We start from the raw sequence: 16,498 nt of genomic DNA, 5'->3' as shown, positions 1-16,498 counted from the left end.
GCGCTTTGCGTAGCGCCCGGCGCGGCTTTGTTGTTTTTATTGTTACCGTCGTTATCTTGGAAGTATTTTTTGTCTTTACTTTGGTTTTGTGGGTTTTTTTTTCGCGTTTATTTGTTTTAGTTTTTGTCTCTCTACCGCTTGTGCTGCTGGAGGCTCAGATTCAGCGTTCTGTGTGGACTCAGCCTTGATCCCAAGCGTGCTGGGTGCAAGCTGGGCTCTCTCCATCACCATATCTGGTTCAGGTCCTGCTCTGACTTAACGGAAGTTCACAGAGCCCACGTTGAGTGCTGGTTCAGTGCCCTGAGAGCCCCAGTTTGGTGCTGGTTCAGTGCCCCGAGAGCCCCGCTTTGGTGCTGGTTCATTGCATAGAGAACCCCAACTAGCCGCCGTGTTGTTCCCCTTCCGCAGCTCAGCAATCTGCGCTGTTGTGAAATAATGCCTGTTTAACCTGACACGTCTTTTTTTTTTTTTTTTTTTTAAACCTCTTAACCTTTAATTCTATCGCCGTGTTCCTCTTCCCGAGGTAACAAATGGGATCACGATCCGTCCTATAGGCAAACAGTTGCGCCTGCATACAAAGGGGAGCTGCCCTTTGGGAGTGCTGCTCTGTTTACAGTCACTCCTGCAGAACCATTGATCACAGATGCTTCCACGTGCTCTTGTGCTGTGGGGAGCTAAGGGTGCAGTTTGAACTCCGTTTCTGTAAAGTCCCTGTTAGAAGAAAATGCAGCTAAATCCAGCCAGTACTCCAGAGAAGACGTTTGAAGCTGAGTTTTAGTGTAAATATAATGCCAGGTGTCATTGATTCATGGATTTTAGTAAGATGTGGGGCATGAACAAGATGGTTCTGGACGTTGTGTTAATCTCTGCTCTGATAGGCAGGCGGTGTTTCTTGCATGATCCGTGATGGATCGTTGTTTTCAAAGCTTTAAATGTAGCGTAGATAAATCTTGGTGGGAACAAGGGCACAAATGGAAGCGTGTTCACTTTTTCTTGGAGCCGTTACTGTATGTGTGCTGAAGTTTGCAGTGCCTCTCGCATTTGATTTATTCTGTTCTCAGAGCTTGCAGAATCGAAACGTTCTGTAAATCAAGCTTTGATAATGGAATGTTGATAAGGTGTTTGAGCTCAGAAAGCCCCTGTTACGGTTTTATGCTTTGGGCTAATACAGTTGTGTCAAATACTATGTAATACTGTACAGCTAGCTGCTTCAGTTGCTCAGTTACATAACCCTGCAAGGTTACATGTTAGCCAATGAAAGGTGATATAATGTCTCAAAAGTGGATTCTATAGTAGCTATTTCTTCCTCAGACTGCAGCTGTTTTACTTGAAGTCAGCGTTGGTGAGCAGTCTGGGGTTACAGTGCCTGAAATTCGGTGGGTGTTGTGTTTGTGTGTGTTGGTGGGAAATCCGTTTGTGGTGTCTGAAACTTGTTGTTCCTTGTCGTACGGCTGGAGCTGAGCTCTCACATCTGCCTTGCAGGTATTTCCACTTTTTTTTTTAACCCATTATGTTGCTCAGGGCAGTGCACATGCTGTGGCCTTTGATGCTTTGCTGATCTTATCATTACCATCTTCTATTATATTACGTAAAAGTGCCTGCTATAAATCGGTGAGATCCAACCATTTTATGTGGGTTTTCTTCAGGCCATCAGCCCGTAGTGGTGTAACTTGTGACAGCACGGGGAGCTGGGTGCCTTGGTGGGTGTTCTTGCTCATTCCTGTTGTCTGTAACCCAGCTCAGCTGTTCACACGGGCTGTGCATGGAGGTCGGTGTGAAGGGGGATTTCTCAGCCAGGCACAGAGGCAGCTTTTAGAAGTTATGCACAAAACTCATCTTTGGTGGCCTGGTGCTACCCACACCAGTTCACTTAGTCTGAGGATTTAGTGCTGCTTTTGAGAGCTTTATCAGCACAGATTTATGACAGTCATAAAGCACTGCCTGCAACGTTGGGTATTTCTTACAGTTTTTCTAACTTTCTCTTTCACTTTAAAACTTATTTGAATTGTGATTTCCCTCTAGTTTACTGTAGGTTTTAACATTGAAGGGAATTACAGTGCGAGTGTCTATGTGAAGCATTCTCTTGTATGAGGAATAGAAATAAGAGAGCTCTCTTAAGCTAGTTAGTTGGTGTGATACTCACAATAACATCCCTTCAAAGACCTGCATTTGAAAAAGTTCTGGTATTGGAATTTGGTAAGTGGGTCAGGATACACACATTTACTCATCCCCTGCTGAATAGCATACAAATGGAACAGGGATGTGCTGCAGGTTAGCAGCAGTGGGACAAGCTGGTCGCACTGTAGCGTTCGGTGCTGTGCAACCAGCATGTAGAAACTCTGCTGAACGTACAGCTTAGCATGGATTTTTGCAGTCTTGAATCACTTAACCACTTATGTAGCTGACAGCAGGGTGTAAATGTAACAAAGAAGTAGCTGGGGGTTTTTTGCCAGCTTCCTGGGTTTGTATAATAGCTGCTTTTCAAGGCTCTGAATTTTTAGATGCAAACCTCTGAAGCTTGGGTGGACGGACGGGTGTTCGTCTTGGAGGAGCTGCAGCCCACAGACGTCAGGCTTGCAGGATGGGTGTGATGAGTGTGAGCTGTCCTCACTGAAATGTAGGCTACCTTCTCAGCTGATGACTGGCAAATCCTCTTAACCTGGACCAAGTTTAAGCATGTGAGAGGAACTATGAATATAAAATTAAAAATTAAAATTAAAAACAACAACAACAAAGCAACCACCTGACGGTATGTAAACCTGATGGGAAGTTTCTTAGCATCCATCTCCTGGGGTGTAGGTGCTGTGGCTGAGTTCAGTGTGTGACTATTTTGTCTGTCCTTGCAGCAAAATTTGTGCATTATATATCAAAGGATGGAATCAGTTCATTCAAATGGTGATAAATGCAGGCCAGAAGGCTGGCGTTGAGTGCTTCTTCCCATTTTGTTCCTTCTGTGGAGTGCTCTTTCCTCCACACCATCCTCCTGACCTGAGGATACGGGTGTTGTTCACTTGGAGAAGCCTGAAAAGAACTGAACCTGCAGAATCTGAGTAGGTGCTCTGTGCTGAATGCTTCCGAGTGAAGTAAGGGTGGAGCAGGGCTGGTGCCCTAAAGAGCCAGGGATGGCAGCGTGGTGTGCTGGGCTGCACTCTGCAGCCTTCATAGGCTGGCAGCTCACCTGGACGGGCCCAGCAGGGCTCTGTGGCTGCTGCAGGTCTCAGAGGGGAGCAGTTGTTTGTTGTGCTCAGTGTGATGGATGCCCCCCAGCTATTTGTATGACACCGTTGTGCTGTGTGTACGATTTTTTTGGTCTCTGTGCTTGCACTGCCACCCTTCAGACAAAATAGCTGGTACAGCAGAGCTCGTGGGGTTTATCACTATGTTGCTCAAATCAGTCATGGAGTCCCTGCGTACGTAAGGGTGACGTTTTGAAATAAAGAGAGTCCTCAGTGTTTGCCTCCATATCGCTGTGCAAGTTGTGTTCTCTAGGGGAGTTCTTGTCTGTCCATTGACTTGGTCAGTTGAACACTTCCCCTCTAAAGCCATAAAAATGCTGGGAGCAGCTTATCTTCTGTAGATGTGATTTGCTAATGCGCTCTGTAGCAGCTGACATCTTCAGAGGCTGCTTTCTGTGTAAACTGTGCAGCTCTTGAAATTAGTATTAATTTAAATACGGCGTTTCTTTTTTATGCACGTCACTTTGTTGCTGAGGGCAGTTTGATGCAGCTGAGCAAACTGAAGTGGTTCGGCTAAATACTTTCCACTTCTAACTGCAGAGTTTTTAAATGAAAGTTGTGATGTGATCTACTGTTGGGTTGTTTTATTTAACAGTAGCTGGCAGTGACTGAAGAGCGCCTTGGATGTGCTGTCAGGCATGGTGGCTCTCCAACAGGGAAGCTGGGACATGGAGCTCCCTGTGAAGTCACCTGCCCCAGCCAGGAGCAGAGCAAAGTGCTTGGCCAATGAAAAAGGAGAAGAAATCAGTGTGAATTTTAGCAGGCGTTTAACACGAAGATTGAGCAATTTAATCACTTACAGATTTGAAGCAGTCACTGTCTAAATAAATATTTGGATTCTTTAAGAGTTTTGCTGCTAATGCTAGAAACGAAAATGAAAACTAATTCTGTGCTTTTGAATGAAGGAGCTTTCTGTGTCCCCAGAGCGTGTTCTCAATTTATTAATTAGTGTGCTGCTTATGCATATGGCTGCATTGACCTTGTAAGTGTTTGAAGTATCTTCATGTGACCCGCGGGGTTTCTTGCTGGGGTGCTGTTTCTTGAGAAAGGCAGCAGTAGGTTGTTGTTTGGTTTTTTTTTCCTGGAGGTTTTTGATTCTGGAGATGCTTCTTAATTAGATACAAAGGTGTAGTCAGGATCATTAAGACTCTTAACCCTTCTCCTGCCCACGTATTTCACTTGCTCCGTTAGCTTTCTCTCAGCTGCAGTGTGAGGGGGCATGAAGTTGTCTGGAGCCAAATGTGTTGCTCTCGGGTCCTGTAACTGTGGTGTGTGAAACGTCAGAGGGTAGAAGAGGTAAAGATCTCAGAGCTATGCAGGCAGCCTCAGACCGCCTCAGAAGAGAGAGTAGTTTCAATAACACAAGTTATTGAAATGTTTTCTTATCTCTCTTCTGCTCCTTCTCTGTTCTCAAGGTAGCGGTGATGCAGTCCTGGCACACTGAGTTTCTGAAAAAGAAATGCAGAAGATGAATTCAAACATGAAAGTTTGGGGTTGCGTCATTAGGAGGAAGCCTAGATGAATTTCAAAGCCCGGCAGTAGTTTCACATGACCTTGTTGTAAGACTTTGGAGTTCCAGCTCAGCTGAACACAGAATGGGCAGAATTAGCAGAAGTGGAACAGGTTGCCATTGGACCAAACTGCACTGGACGCTGTTTGCTCACCGCCTGCAAACTGCGTTGTTTCAGAAGGGCCAGCAGGAGAGTGTTGGTGGAAGGGCCAGTTGTGTTAGGATTTGGGGAGTGTTTTGTGGGGAACTCTGCAAGCTTCAGCCTCAACTGCTCTGCAGCTCTGATGCACACCAAGCGTTTGGCAAGGCTGAGCTCTGCTCAGGTGCCTGCTGTCCATAACCATACCTGGCGCTCACAGCGACAAGGGCCACGCATTAATTGCATCCCATCTCTTCCCAGCTGTTGCTCACTGCCTCTGTTGACATGATTCTCGAGTGCTCTGCCTGCTGCATGTCCTGCTGTATCTTGGGGCAGGGATTTGTGTTCTGTGGCCCTTTTTTTTTTTTTTGGAGCTGTGTTTCTCCTTGTTCCAAGCTTTGCAGATTTCTGTCCAACGCAGAGCCTGTGCAAGGTAAATGGTAGTTGGCTAACTAACTTTCATTGTTCAAGACAATTCAAGCAAGTAAAAACCTATTCATTTATTGCATCTCAGCTGCTCATAGTGAAACCTTGAGGAGATGCATCAAAATCCAATGTCAAAAGTTGTTCTGGTAAGGAAAAAACAGCTTTGTTACTGTCACCTGCAGCTGGTGCCTGTGAGCTCTGTTCTGGCTGTCTTTCTATGTGTGTAAATTGATGGGCAGGTTGGAAGCTGCTGACACTGTTGGAGTTTTTCCTTCCCTGTTAAATTGGTGGTAGAAAAAAAAAAAAAGTACACAGTCAGTCACATCCTGCTGTCCATCCCTCCTCTGCATCGCTGTATGTGGGCAGCACCCAGGGCATGTAGTCATCCAGTGAGCCTGGGATAGCTGAGCAGCTCTGTAAGTGTCTTAACTGGCACACAGCAGTCCTGATTTGAGCCAGAAACTGTTCTGTGTTCTTCCATCAGGAGGTGAACTCTGCGCAGACAGGCTTTGCTGTTTGGTTGTGTCATGGGATACTTTAAGGTGGCTGAAGCTCTGTCGTGTACACGAGTGGCAAATGGCATGTGGTGCTATCTTTATTTAAAAAGGTATTTGTTAAAAGTGAGTTCTTTGCATGGGGTGTGTTGTGGTGACCATCTTGGAGAAGTTGAGTCCTGTCAGTGATCATTGAGAGCAACTACATTACCACAAGGCACAGAGTAGGCTGTTTTGTTCGAGCATTTGTTGACCTAGTGACGTTCTGGGTAGCATCTGAAACGGAGATTTTTGCAGCATTGAAGTCCTTCCAAAGTAACTTCGAGGGAACCTTGTAAAAATTATTTGTGAAAAGCATCATACCAGCCTCATGCAGCTAAAACAACGCGCTCTGTGGGGACTTGTGCAAGATCTTGAGCCTGGTTGGATGCGTTCTGCCCCCAGCACATGAGAACATCCTGACTGCAGAGGGCTGGTGGCTCTGCAGCTTTGGGGCACAAACTGAGTGGAACGGAAACCCAAAGAGATCAATTTCTGCTGGAGGATCGCCAGCTCTACATGGGTACGGATCCAGGAACTGGAAGGAGCTCAGTCTTTGTCGGATTGGTTACGACAGACAGCAAAGGTCTCTCTTTATCTTTTCCGTGGAGAGATGCAGGGCTTTGCACAGACTGAGCATGCTTCTGAGAGCAGAAAGTCCTGGAGACACGAACCCAAGTGCCTTGAAGAAATGTCTGCACGACTGGGAGAGAATAAAACGCTGCTTTCACAAGTGATTTGTGCGTGGCTTCCACCTACCACAACTGGCTTCCCTTGGTTTCCCCTCCCTACTTTTGACTCTCTGCCTTGTTCCAGATGAAGTTTCCATTGGGCCAATAGGTGTGAAGGACTTATCTCAGTGTTCCCCTGGCATTTGGCTGGGAACAGAGCAAAACAGAGTTAACACCCTCATCTTTTCCTGTTTCTGGGGGGTTAAGATGCCACATGCTGAGCTACCCCTATCCTAGGGGCACCACATACAGCAAACCTTCAAAAGCATCTGATCCATTGTGCTGAAAATGAGATGTTACAGTCTTAGCAGTTCTGCTTGTGAAGCCACAGAATGGCACTTGTACTTGTAAATTTGCCTTTTATCTTTTAAAAATTGTATTCACAGCTGTGTCCTTCTGTGCATTGTTAAGCCTTCAATCACAGACCTGGAGTCAGGAGCTTAGTCCCACTTCTGGGTCTCCCTGCCCAGGGGCTGTAGAGAAAGTCTCTACTTCAGAAAGCCTTTTTTACATGCTCCTGTGGAGATGCAGATTAAGGGCTAAGGTGATTCCTTGTGGTGCACAGTAGCTGTCTGTAGCTATATTCCCTTGATTGTGCATTTGGAGTATGGTCACAGAACAGGAGTGAGCGAGCTGGGGATCTTCTTGCTAGTGCTGCCATGAAATTCAGTCATGGCTCACACATGACTGCCTGTACTTGGCCTAGGAATAGGTTAGAGTCCTGCAGTACACGTGGCTACATTAAGAACACCATACAGCTGGGCATACAGCTTAATGTGGTAACTATACTAGGAAAGAGATAAGAGTCCTTGGTTATCAATTAGGCAGTAGTACAGGGTGTGATGTCATGAAAGTCCTGAAGAGATACAGAGCATGCAGTAATCTGCAGCCAGCAGCGCAGCATGTGTTAACAGCAGCATGATGTCATCTTCTGAAAGCCTCTGAGACCCTGGCAAACAGAAACTGGCATGGCCTCAGGGGAAGAGGTCCAAGGCACACCAGCTCAGGATTTGTTGAAGAAGCTGCAATCTGCTTACGTGCACGCGTGTGAAAACGTAGGGGTGGACCAGCAAACCACAGCGCTGCAGTGGCAGTGCACAGGGCAGCAGGATCACCTGCCTGAGCAGCTGGCATCCATTGGGCAGAGCGAGGAGGTGCAGGGCTGAACGTGAGCTGAACAAGAAGGCAGGCTCCTGGCTGGCCAAGGAGCTGTGGGCAGATGAAGCTGTGGAACATCCCTACCCAAGCAGGCGAAGGTGCTGTTGAAGATGTGGTTGTTTGCTACAGGACCTAACGTGGCTACATGCATGTTAGGTTTTCTGCTAGGCACTCATCTCTAGGTGCCTTCTTAGCTGTTTAGGTAAGTATCACAGTGTCATCTGCAGTCGCTGGTTGCCTATGGCATGTTGCTCTTCTGCTGTTTCTTGCTATATGGCAGTACTCTGGGGAGAGAGGGAATGGCGAGCAGAGGTCTGTCTTGTGTTAGCACTGCCTCGGTTGGTCCTCACTCCAGTTCGTTTGAGCAGCTTCACGTTGTGATGTGTGCAGTAGTAAGGTTGACCAAGTTGGGTCTTCCTGTCTTTGCAGCTAAACACAAGCTAGCTCAGGGCACTTATTACACTTATTACCTTCTGTCTCTCCAAACAGGTTCATGCTATTGCCCTTAGTTCCAACTGCTCATCTACATGCATGCTATTAAGCAGACTGCAGTGTGACACAGCTAGATTGGTTCAGACCAGTTGAAGCCTACTCATCTGGCTCAGGCTTATAGCAAGACTCAGGAAGGGTGCTTCCATCATCAAGGGCTGATTCTGTGTTTTGGTGACACAGTGTGAGGAAAGAGACAGGTAACATTACAGTCTTGCTGCGCACTGTCAGGTGTTCATGGGAAGTCAGGTAGATGTTTGGAGAGCGGCTTGGAGTGGAATTTCCATTTCAGATTTTGAAGACTTCTGAAAACAAATAGGTGTGTAATCCCCTCGTGGCAGCGAGCTGTTCTGTGTGGAATGCAGCTCTCCTAAGGTCACCTTTTGCTTCTCTCCACAGCAAGGAGAAGAGTGTTGCAATTCTGAATCAAAACCAAAGTTTTCTGAAAGACAGGGAACATCAGTCTTGCTGTAGAAGGTGCAGACTGAGAGTAGAATCCAGTTGGCCACCATACTAGAATGGTCACCAGTTCTGTGCCACCATATTGAAGAGTTTTTCTTTTACACACATGGCTATTTCCCACTCCCCTTCCAATCTCTCTACACTGGAGGAAGCTTTGCCCTGTTCCCCATTTGCTGTTTCTCCATCCTGCCCTTGGGTGGGATGGAAGGGGTGTTCCTCCTTTACGAGGCGAGGACAAATGATGCTTTTCCCTGTTGGGGCTCAGTGCTGCTTCACTTCACTTCACGCTTTAGTGTGCGTAGCTTAGAGCTGTGGCTGACACCAAGTGCAGAGCTGTGCTGGCTGCAGGCTGTGAGCATTACCGCTCATGCACTCCCTCCTGCTTTGCTTCATCTTTCTCCTTGCGCTCTCACCAGCTTCCTCTTCTGGCCTTTTGCAAAGAGAATAACACCAAAAGGACCCTGCATGGGCAGCAGCCTCAAAGGGGGAGGGAGGATTGCTGCTCTTGTGCATGGGTGGGCACTGACCCGCAGAGATAGCAGGGCAGGCGAAGGGCTGTGCAGGCTGCTGAGCAAGGGCACGGGCAGATAGGCGCGGGGTGCAGCTGCTGGGGTTGGGCTGGAGCCTTTCGCTTCACGTTTCTCTTTTTTTGCTTTTGTTTTTTAAACATTTTGGCGGGAGCTCTGTGTGCCTATGGAACAGATGGCTGGGGCAACTGAGCGTGTGTGTGCCTGGAAGGGTCTTGCTGCAGGACCCCGATAGTTACATACGGTTACAGGAACGAGATATGCATATGTGCCTTTAAAACCGCTTTCCTGCGGTCTGTATGTTAAAGAAAGTGTTTGTTTGTTTTTAATCTTTGGTGGAATGGATGTATGGGGAATCTGGAGCATTTGACTTGTTTTTCAGTTTCTTCTAGCCAGCCTGAAGTTCTGCTGGAAGAGCTTTATGTAGTCATTCCCTATCATCATTCTTCTAGGAAAACTGTGGAGTCTTGGGAAACGTATTTCCTGTCTAACTCTGGTCCTCCTACTCAATGAATCACTTGTACTCTCGTGTTGCTTTGGGCTGACTTCCCTATTGACTTCAGTGCCTGGGATTTAATTAGAAATCTTGGGATGTTATTTGGAACTACAAAACTACATGGGATTCTTCTCTGTGCAGCAGGGCCACAGTAATTCAAAAAAAGAAATATTTGCATGTTAACTGTCCTCGGTGTGACCTGAATAGTTGCTTCACGCTTCCATATACCCCCTTTTTGCAAACTTCCCTTTATCCCATCCTCCCAGCAAACAGCAGCACCCTGTCTTTTACAGACCTCTCAACAAGCCGCAGAGCTGGAGGCCTCTGGCTGCCTGGTGCAGAGAGGTGTGCTGTTCTGCTGTTCCAGGTGTTTGTATGTGGGGACCAAATAACCCCCAGAAATTCTTCATTGGCGTGAAAATGTCTGAGTGTTCTCCCAGTGATGGGACCTTCCTGCAGAGTCACAGAGAGCCCAGAAAAGCCCATTTGCTGCTAATGGTCTCGAGTCCAGTAAGGCTGCCCTGGCCCTAGGGTGAAAAACAGCAGCCTTGCTCAGGGTGGGGCATCGTTCAGCTTCTCAAGTGCATGAACGCTGCTGTTCAGTGTCCCTTGGAGATAACACCTGCAAGGAGAGTGGGCATCAGTTTTTCAGACAAAAGCAAACACAGCCGCCCCTTCCCAGGCAGTGCCGTGCTGCTCAGCACTGTGGTTCATTATCTCCACCCCTCCCACTGAGCTGCTCGCTGCATGGGGCAGGTGAGATAAGAGGCCAAGAGGCTGCAGCAGCAGCAATGCTCACCAAACCTCCCCTTCCAGCATCACCTGCAGCACTCCTTGCCGTTCCCCAGCATTTAGGTGCCACCATGGGGCACATCTCCCCCTACAGCAGCCCAAGGGAGCAGGGATGCAGGTGGGCTCTGGCTGCCTGGGATAGGATTGCCAGAGCCCACATTTGGGTTTTCAGAACAGACACTGATCTCTCCGTGCTTCTTCAGTCACCCTTACATGTAGAAAGAAGCTGTTTTAATAAGCAAGGGCATGATATTGTAGCACACTGTGTATTACAGTGTCAGGGTGGTAGGTTCATTTAATTTAATTTTTTTTTTTTTTTTTTAAATGATTATTGCTTACATTTGCAAAAAACAGCTCTAACAACCAAATCTTTCAAGCCAGGATTAATGTTTTTGAACTGGTTTTGCTTTTTACAGAACAATACAGAGGTGAGCGGTTGAAGCAAAGCTAAATATCTGTGTTTGTGAAACTCTGCTTAACTGGCATGCTAACAAAATTAGGGATCAGGCACAGAAAATAGCCTTTTGCATACTTGCCAACTTGCCATGGAATAAGTTTCATCTTTTGCGCTGTCCTTTGCTTGTGAGTGAACTCTTTATCCTCCATACAGAGCTGCTCATGTGCATTTTGCATTGCTCTCTTTCCAGGTTAAGGAACTTGTTCTTGACAACTGTAGGTCATACGAAGGCAAAATTGAAGGCCTCACAGATGAGTTCGAAGAGCTGGAATTCTTGAGTACAATCAACGTAGGCTTAACCTCAGTTGCAAACTTACCAAAGTTAAACAAACTTAAGAAGGTAAGTATATCCTTTCTCCTCCTCTTTGTAATATGCTGAATGTAAAATGGTTGTCTGCATAAAAATGTGATTTATGACTGACCAAGCTGCTTTGTGATGCGTGTTTGCACTAGAAACTGAAGGTGTTTTTGTGCCTTTTAGCTCGAGCTAAGTGACAACAGAGTCTCAGGAGGACTGGAAGTGTTGGCAGAAAAGTGTCCAAACCTCACGCATCTAAATCTAAGTGGCAACAAAATAAAAGATCTTGGTACAATAGAACCTCTGGTAAGTCGGTGGATAGAGCAAAACCAAAACTAATTTTGTGAAGAGAAGGGGCAAAGCGCTGGCTCGGCAGAGACGACGCTCAGGGTTTTGACATTCTGCGCCCGCTTTTAGTTGAATGCCTTCAGCCCCTGTGCTCGTCCCCGCAGCCTGGCGGCCCTTGCTGCCGGACACCTGCAGGGCTCCGAGCGGCCGGAGCCGGGCGTCCCCGCGGGGAGCGTGAGCCGCTGCTCCCCCCTAGCGGCCAGCGCTCCGCCCGGAGCAGCCGGGGCTGTCCGGGCTTTGGGCGGTGTGGGACAGAGGGACAGCCCCGCGGGGGTGGGGTCACCTATGGGCTGCCTTGAGAAGCAGAGCAGTGCTGCGCCGTGATGATCGAGAGGAGGCAGTGAGCAAGAGGCAGCTTCCAGCTGAATTTCCAGCTCCTTCCTCCTGGTTTCCATCGTTGTGTGTTGCTCGCTGCTGATGTATGCTCCTTATTTCAGTGCTGAGTTCAGGTTTATCAGGTTGCTATTCCCAAAACCATTCGACTATTGATCCTAACAGTGCTTTTTAAACCAAAAATTAGGAAATAGTACCGTGTGCCCTTTTTGTCCAGAAATGAAGGCTTTCAACTCATGCCCACTTCCCAAATACTTGCTCCTAAATGTCTTGAAGAGCATCTTTGAAATGAGCCCTTGGCTCTCCTTCCCTCCAGTGGGAGGGGAAAGCAGAGCACTAAACTCATATAGCAAACAGATGAGGGAGGATTATAACTACTCCTGGTTTCAGACTCGTTTTCTTGTCACCATTGCTGTACATGCTAAACTCTGGAAGAGAGATATTTCATAAGGCTTGATACAAATCCTTAACTGCTCTGCTTGCACTTTTATTGTTAGTACTTTGAAGTGCTGCTGGTGATGCAGACCTCTTATCCAAAACAAAAAAAATTCCCTTTTGGATTTCTGAGTCCTTTTCTCATTCTTCCAAAATCAAAGACACAATCATCAAAATATTTAACATCTCTTCTAGTAAAATTCTTGTGTCTGAAGAATGGTTTGTTTCCTTTTCCATTGTAAACAGTAGTCCTAGGATAACTCCCTGCTCTGCTAGTTATTCTTAACTTGGTCCCTCACAACACATGTGATTTTTGTACCATTACCTCTTTCCAAATCTCAGTCTTCCACTTGCAAGGTGCTTAACTTAAGAGAGAGTCTTTTCCACTCACAGCAGCACTCCCAGGCACTGCAGATTTCTCTTCTGCCCCAGTTTCGTAGGCAGAGGCTGAAATGACCCCTTTTGTCCCAAGAAGCTCTTGAACACATTAACCAGCTCTTGTTAAAGTGTCTGTCCTGTAGAGTTTTATTGCAGCACCGAACTTCAGAGACTTTTCTTTCCTTGCAGAAAAAGTTAGAAAACCTGAAGAGTTTAGATCTTTTCAATTGCGAGGTAACCAACTTGAATGATTATAGAGAAAACGTATTCAAGCTCCTCCCACAACTCACATACCTCGATGGCTACGATCGGGATGACAAAGAAGCACCAGACTCTGATGCAGAGGGCTACGTGGAGGGCTTGGATGACGAGGAGGAAGATGAAGATGGTATGTGAATTGTGCTACTTAGTGTGTGTAAGTTAAAAGAGCAATATGCTGCCTAGTACGTATTGCTTCCAGCTCTGATTTGTTGGCAAGAGAAGGGTGTTCTCAGCAGCTTCTTCCTGACTGATGTAAAGGAGAAGTACCTCAGTGTCCTGAAGGAAAGAGGGGAAAGGAGGTGGTCAGGGCCTGAAAGAACAACTTTCTCAGTCTTATCTCTAGTGAAAGATCGGGATGACAAAGAAGCACCGGACTCTGACGCAGAGGGCTACGTGGAGGGCTTGGATGACGAGGAGGAAGATGAAGATGGTATGTGAATTGTGCTGCTGGGTGTACCTGAGCTGGAAGGTTGATGTGCTGTGTGGTATATTTTGCTTCCAGCTTTGGCTTATTGGCAAGAGAAAGGTGTTCTCAGCAACTCCTAGCTGAGTGATGTGAAAGAGAAGTGCTTCAGTCCTAGCAAGGGGAATGGAGATGGGCAGGGCCTGAGAGCTTTTTTCTCAAGCTTATTTCAGCTGAAAGATGGGGAGTGAAAGGCTTCAGACTAAAGGGGTCAGAAGGAAGAAGACAGGCAGTAAGGACACCAGAACAGTTAAGGGAACAGTAACCATCAGGGGATGAGTATGTAGGGGAGAAACATAAGAAAAGATGAGATGCACACCCTTCAGTTTTCCAGGAACCATCAGGGAAGTGTGTGTGGTTGCATAGACCCTGACAGAGAAGGGCAGAGCAGGAAACTGGAGTGGGCCTAGAAAAGAGTAGCTGAGTCAAGGGATCAAGTAGAGAAGCTAAAGCATTGCTGGGGGGAGGTTATAGCTTGTCTTTGAGGACGAACAGATCTGATTGGGATCAGGAAAAGAGTGGAGAACGTATGTATTGAAGCTTGCCTGGGGCAATCTCTGTGAAAGGCACTAATGAAGCAGCAAGCAACTTTTTAATAATAGGAAAATGAACTGTGGGTTCCAGTGTGCTGTAGGTGCCGTTCTGCCTCCCTAGCAGACTGCACTCAGAGGCATCAGTGTGCTGGTTGGATGAGTATCAGGCTGACTTTGGGGAATTTGCTAGACTCTTCAAACCCAGCTGCGCAGCAAAAGCAGAATAGCTGGACTTGCACTTTTCCCTTGAGTGCTGAATGTGAGCCCTGGTGAAAGGGGTGAAAGCTGCAGCAATGCCAGGCAGACTGGTGCATTCATCCAGCAGCACAAAGGTTCAGCATGGACAGGTTCTCTTCATCAGAGCACAAGTCTGAGCCTGTGCTGAAATGCATGAGAAAGCTCCCAAAACACCATTCCTGCAGCATGAGAAACATTCTTGGCTTGTTGCTTGGGCCGGTTGCATTTAAGTACTTTCCTCTTGAAAACAAATTGCAAATTCTTATGGTGGATTGTGACCCCCTTTGTATTGCTGCATGAAGGCAAGGTGCTTCCCCTAGGGAGAGTTCCCACTGCACAGTTGGCTTGTAAAAAGTTCCATCCCATTCCTGTTGGAAAAAGATGGACGCTTGCAGTTGAAAAGCTGCAAAGCTGCACAAGCTCTAAAACGCATTTCAGTAGTGGGAACTGGAGCAGCTGAACCAGTCCTGAGGCTGCTGTGACTTGCTGTCAAGCATCCTGCAGCCCTGGAGCAGCTCCATCCATGGAGACAGCTGCCCCACTACCCTGTTGCCTGGCTAAAGAGGAGCAGAACTGTGCCTGTCCCTGCCCAGCAGCAAGAGGGCTTTTGATTCTGTATTGCGTGTAAGCAGTGCTTTGTTTGCTCCTTGTGTCAATTAGAGATCCTGTATCTTAAGACAGTGTTGAAAAAATAAGTTCTAAATGTCTGAGTAATTAATCTTGTTTAACTATATAGAAGAGGAGTATGATGATGATGCTCAGGTAGTAGAAGATGAAGAGGATGAGGAGGAAGAAGAGGAAGGAGAAGAGGAGGACGTAAGCGGAGAGGAAGAGGTGAGGATTTATGCAGCTAATAATGGTATGAAGTGAACATTCTGTAACTGGGAATAGCTGGGCACACAATGGACAGAAGGCTGCAGGCCTTTTCCAGAAAGCATGCAATTGCTTTATGTTTGCACCTGAGAAGCATCACAGCGAGGGTGTCTTTGAGGACTGCCTGTCTGTGAGCCAGCTGCCATCTAGTGACCACTGACATGAAGTCATTCTGGTTTTGCTGATGTCAAAAGTACTATCAGAAATGTCTGCAGACGTAGCATATGGGTCCCTGAGTGGCTGGGTTTACAGGCAGGAGTGGGACATGAGTTATTGGCCTTGTGACCTTAGTCTGAGGTTCTTCTCTGTATGTGTGCCTTGTGATTCTTCGGGATGCTTGAATTCTTAGCATCGTCCTGCTGCTGTGTGTGGGGCATGACACGCTGGCCACGTTCTGCTGAGGCTTCACTGTTAACAGAAACACTGGGAAGGGGGCTGAAATTTGTCTGTGGGAGGTTAGCCACTCAGAATCTGAGGTGTCTGTCCATGTTGTAACTCCTTACCCACCCAATGTGTGCCTTCTCCTGCTGAGCAATCATAAGGAGCAGTCATCAAGTTTTACTGAACTCAGGGCATCATAACAAAATTTGCAGCTACTTATCATCTGAAGTATGGAACCACTTACTTGCTGAAGAGTTGAAGCTAGAAGTGGTGCTGTGATTTTCTGCACTGAAACTTGGGCCAGAGTCCAGTTATGCTGCAGAAAAAAACTTCCAACAACTGCACTTATATAAGCGTGTGGGAAGTGTCTGCCTTTTGTTTGGTTTCTAAGATGCTTCAAGGACTTTCTAAACTTCACCAAATTGTGAAAGATTCTGAGCTGAAACCAACTTTCTTACCTATTGTTGTTGTTTCTCCAGGAGGACGAGGAAGGCTATAATGATGGTGACGTAGATGATGATGAAGATGAAGAAGAACCCGGTATGGCAGTAATCCACTTTTTCCTTGAGATTAAAGAAAAGAGATAGATAGATGGATAAGCTTTCTAAAAAGCAGGCTTGTGTTTTCATTCCTGCTCCTTTGGCCACTTGGCAGCAGAGCAGAACTCACTGAACTTGCCCAGCATCTCAGCCACTTGTGGAAGCTCTCATGTCACTCAAGTTGTGTTTCGTTTTTTCAGATGAAGAACGGGGACAGAAGAGGAAACGAGAACCCGAAGACGAAGGAGATGAAGATGACTAAACTGAATAACCTATTTTGAAAATTTCCTATTGTGATTTGACTGTTTTTACCCTGTATTTCCCCTCCCCACACCCCCAACCTTTTTTCTTTTATTTTTTTCTTTTATTTTTTTTTTTTCCTCCTGATTGTAATGTTGCTGTGGGAATGAGAGGAAGAAGCAGACCGGGTGGGCAAGGGAATAAAATACTATTTTTACTGCCA

The 16,498-nt window shown here is 46.7% G+C and overlaps 1 protein-coding gene across 3 annotated transcripts in view; it reads left to right on the top strand.

The window, feature by feature from the left end:
• Nucleotides 1–16,498, top strand: part of ANP32A (acidic nuclear phosphoprotein 32 family member A) — an 18,337-nt gene extending 1,839 nt beyond the window's left edge. The window contains exons 2-8 of one of the 3 annotated variants that reach the window (XM_042875841.1): nucleotides 11,147–11,296; nucleotides 11,438–11,560; nucleotides 12,938–13,136; nucleotides 13,353–13,439; nucleotides 14,979–15,076; nucleotides 15,976–16,036; nucleotides 16,236–16,498. In XM_042875841.1, the coding sequence (XP_042731775.1) occupies nucleotides 11,147–11,296; nucleotides 11,438–11,560; nucleotides 12,938–13,136; nucleotides 13,353–13,439; nucleotides 14,979–15,076; nucleotides 15,976–16,036; nucleotides 16,236–16,297 (780 nt within the window). In that variant the 3' untranslated portion in view covers nucleotides 16,298–16,498. Of the gene's footprint in view, nucleotides 1–11,146; nucleotides 11,297–11,437; nucleotides 11,561–12,937; nucleotides 13,137–13,340; nucleotides 13,440–14,978; nucleotides 15,077–15,975; nucleotides 16,037–16,235 lie in introns of all 3 variants that reach the window. The other 2 variants (XM_042875840.1, XM_042875842.1) reach the window with 2 other exon arrangements.

The sequence above is a fragment of the Lagopus leucura genome, unplaced genomic scaffold, assembly GCF_019238085.1.
Source record: "Lagopus leucura isolate 7727_CA_CO unplaced genomic scaffold, USGS_WTPT01 Super-Scaffold_100015, whole genome shotgun sequence".
NCBI classification, from domain to species: domain Eukaryota; kingdom Metazoa; phylum Chordata; class Aves; order Galliformes; family Phasianidae; genus Lagopus; species Lagopus leucura.
Note: the sequence above shows the minus strand (reverse complement) of the source record. Positions and strands in the feature narration are given on the sequence as shown.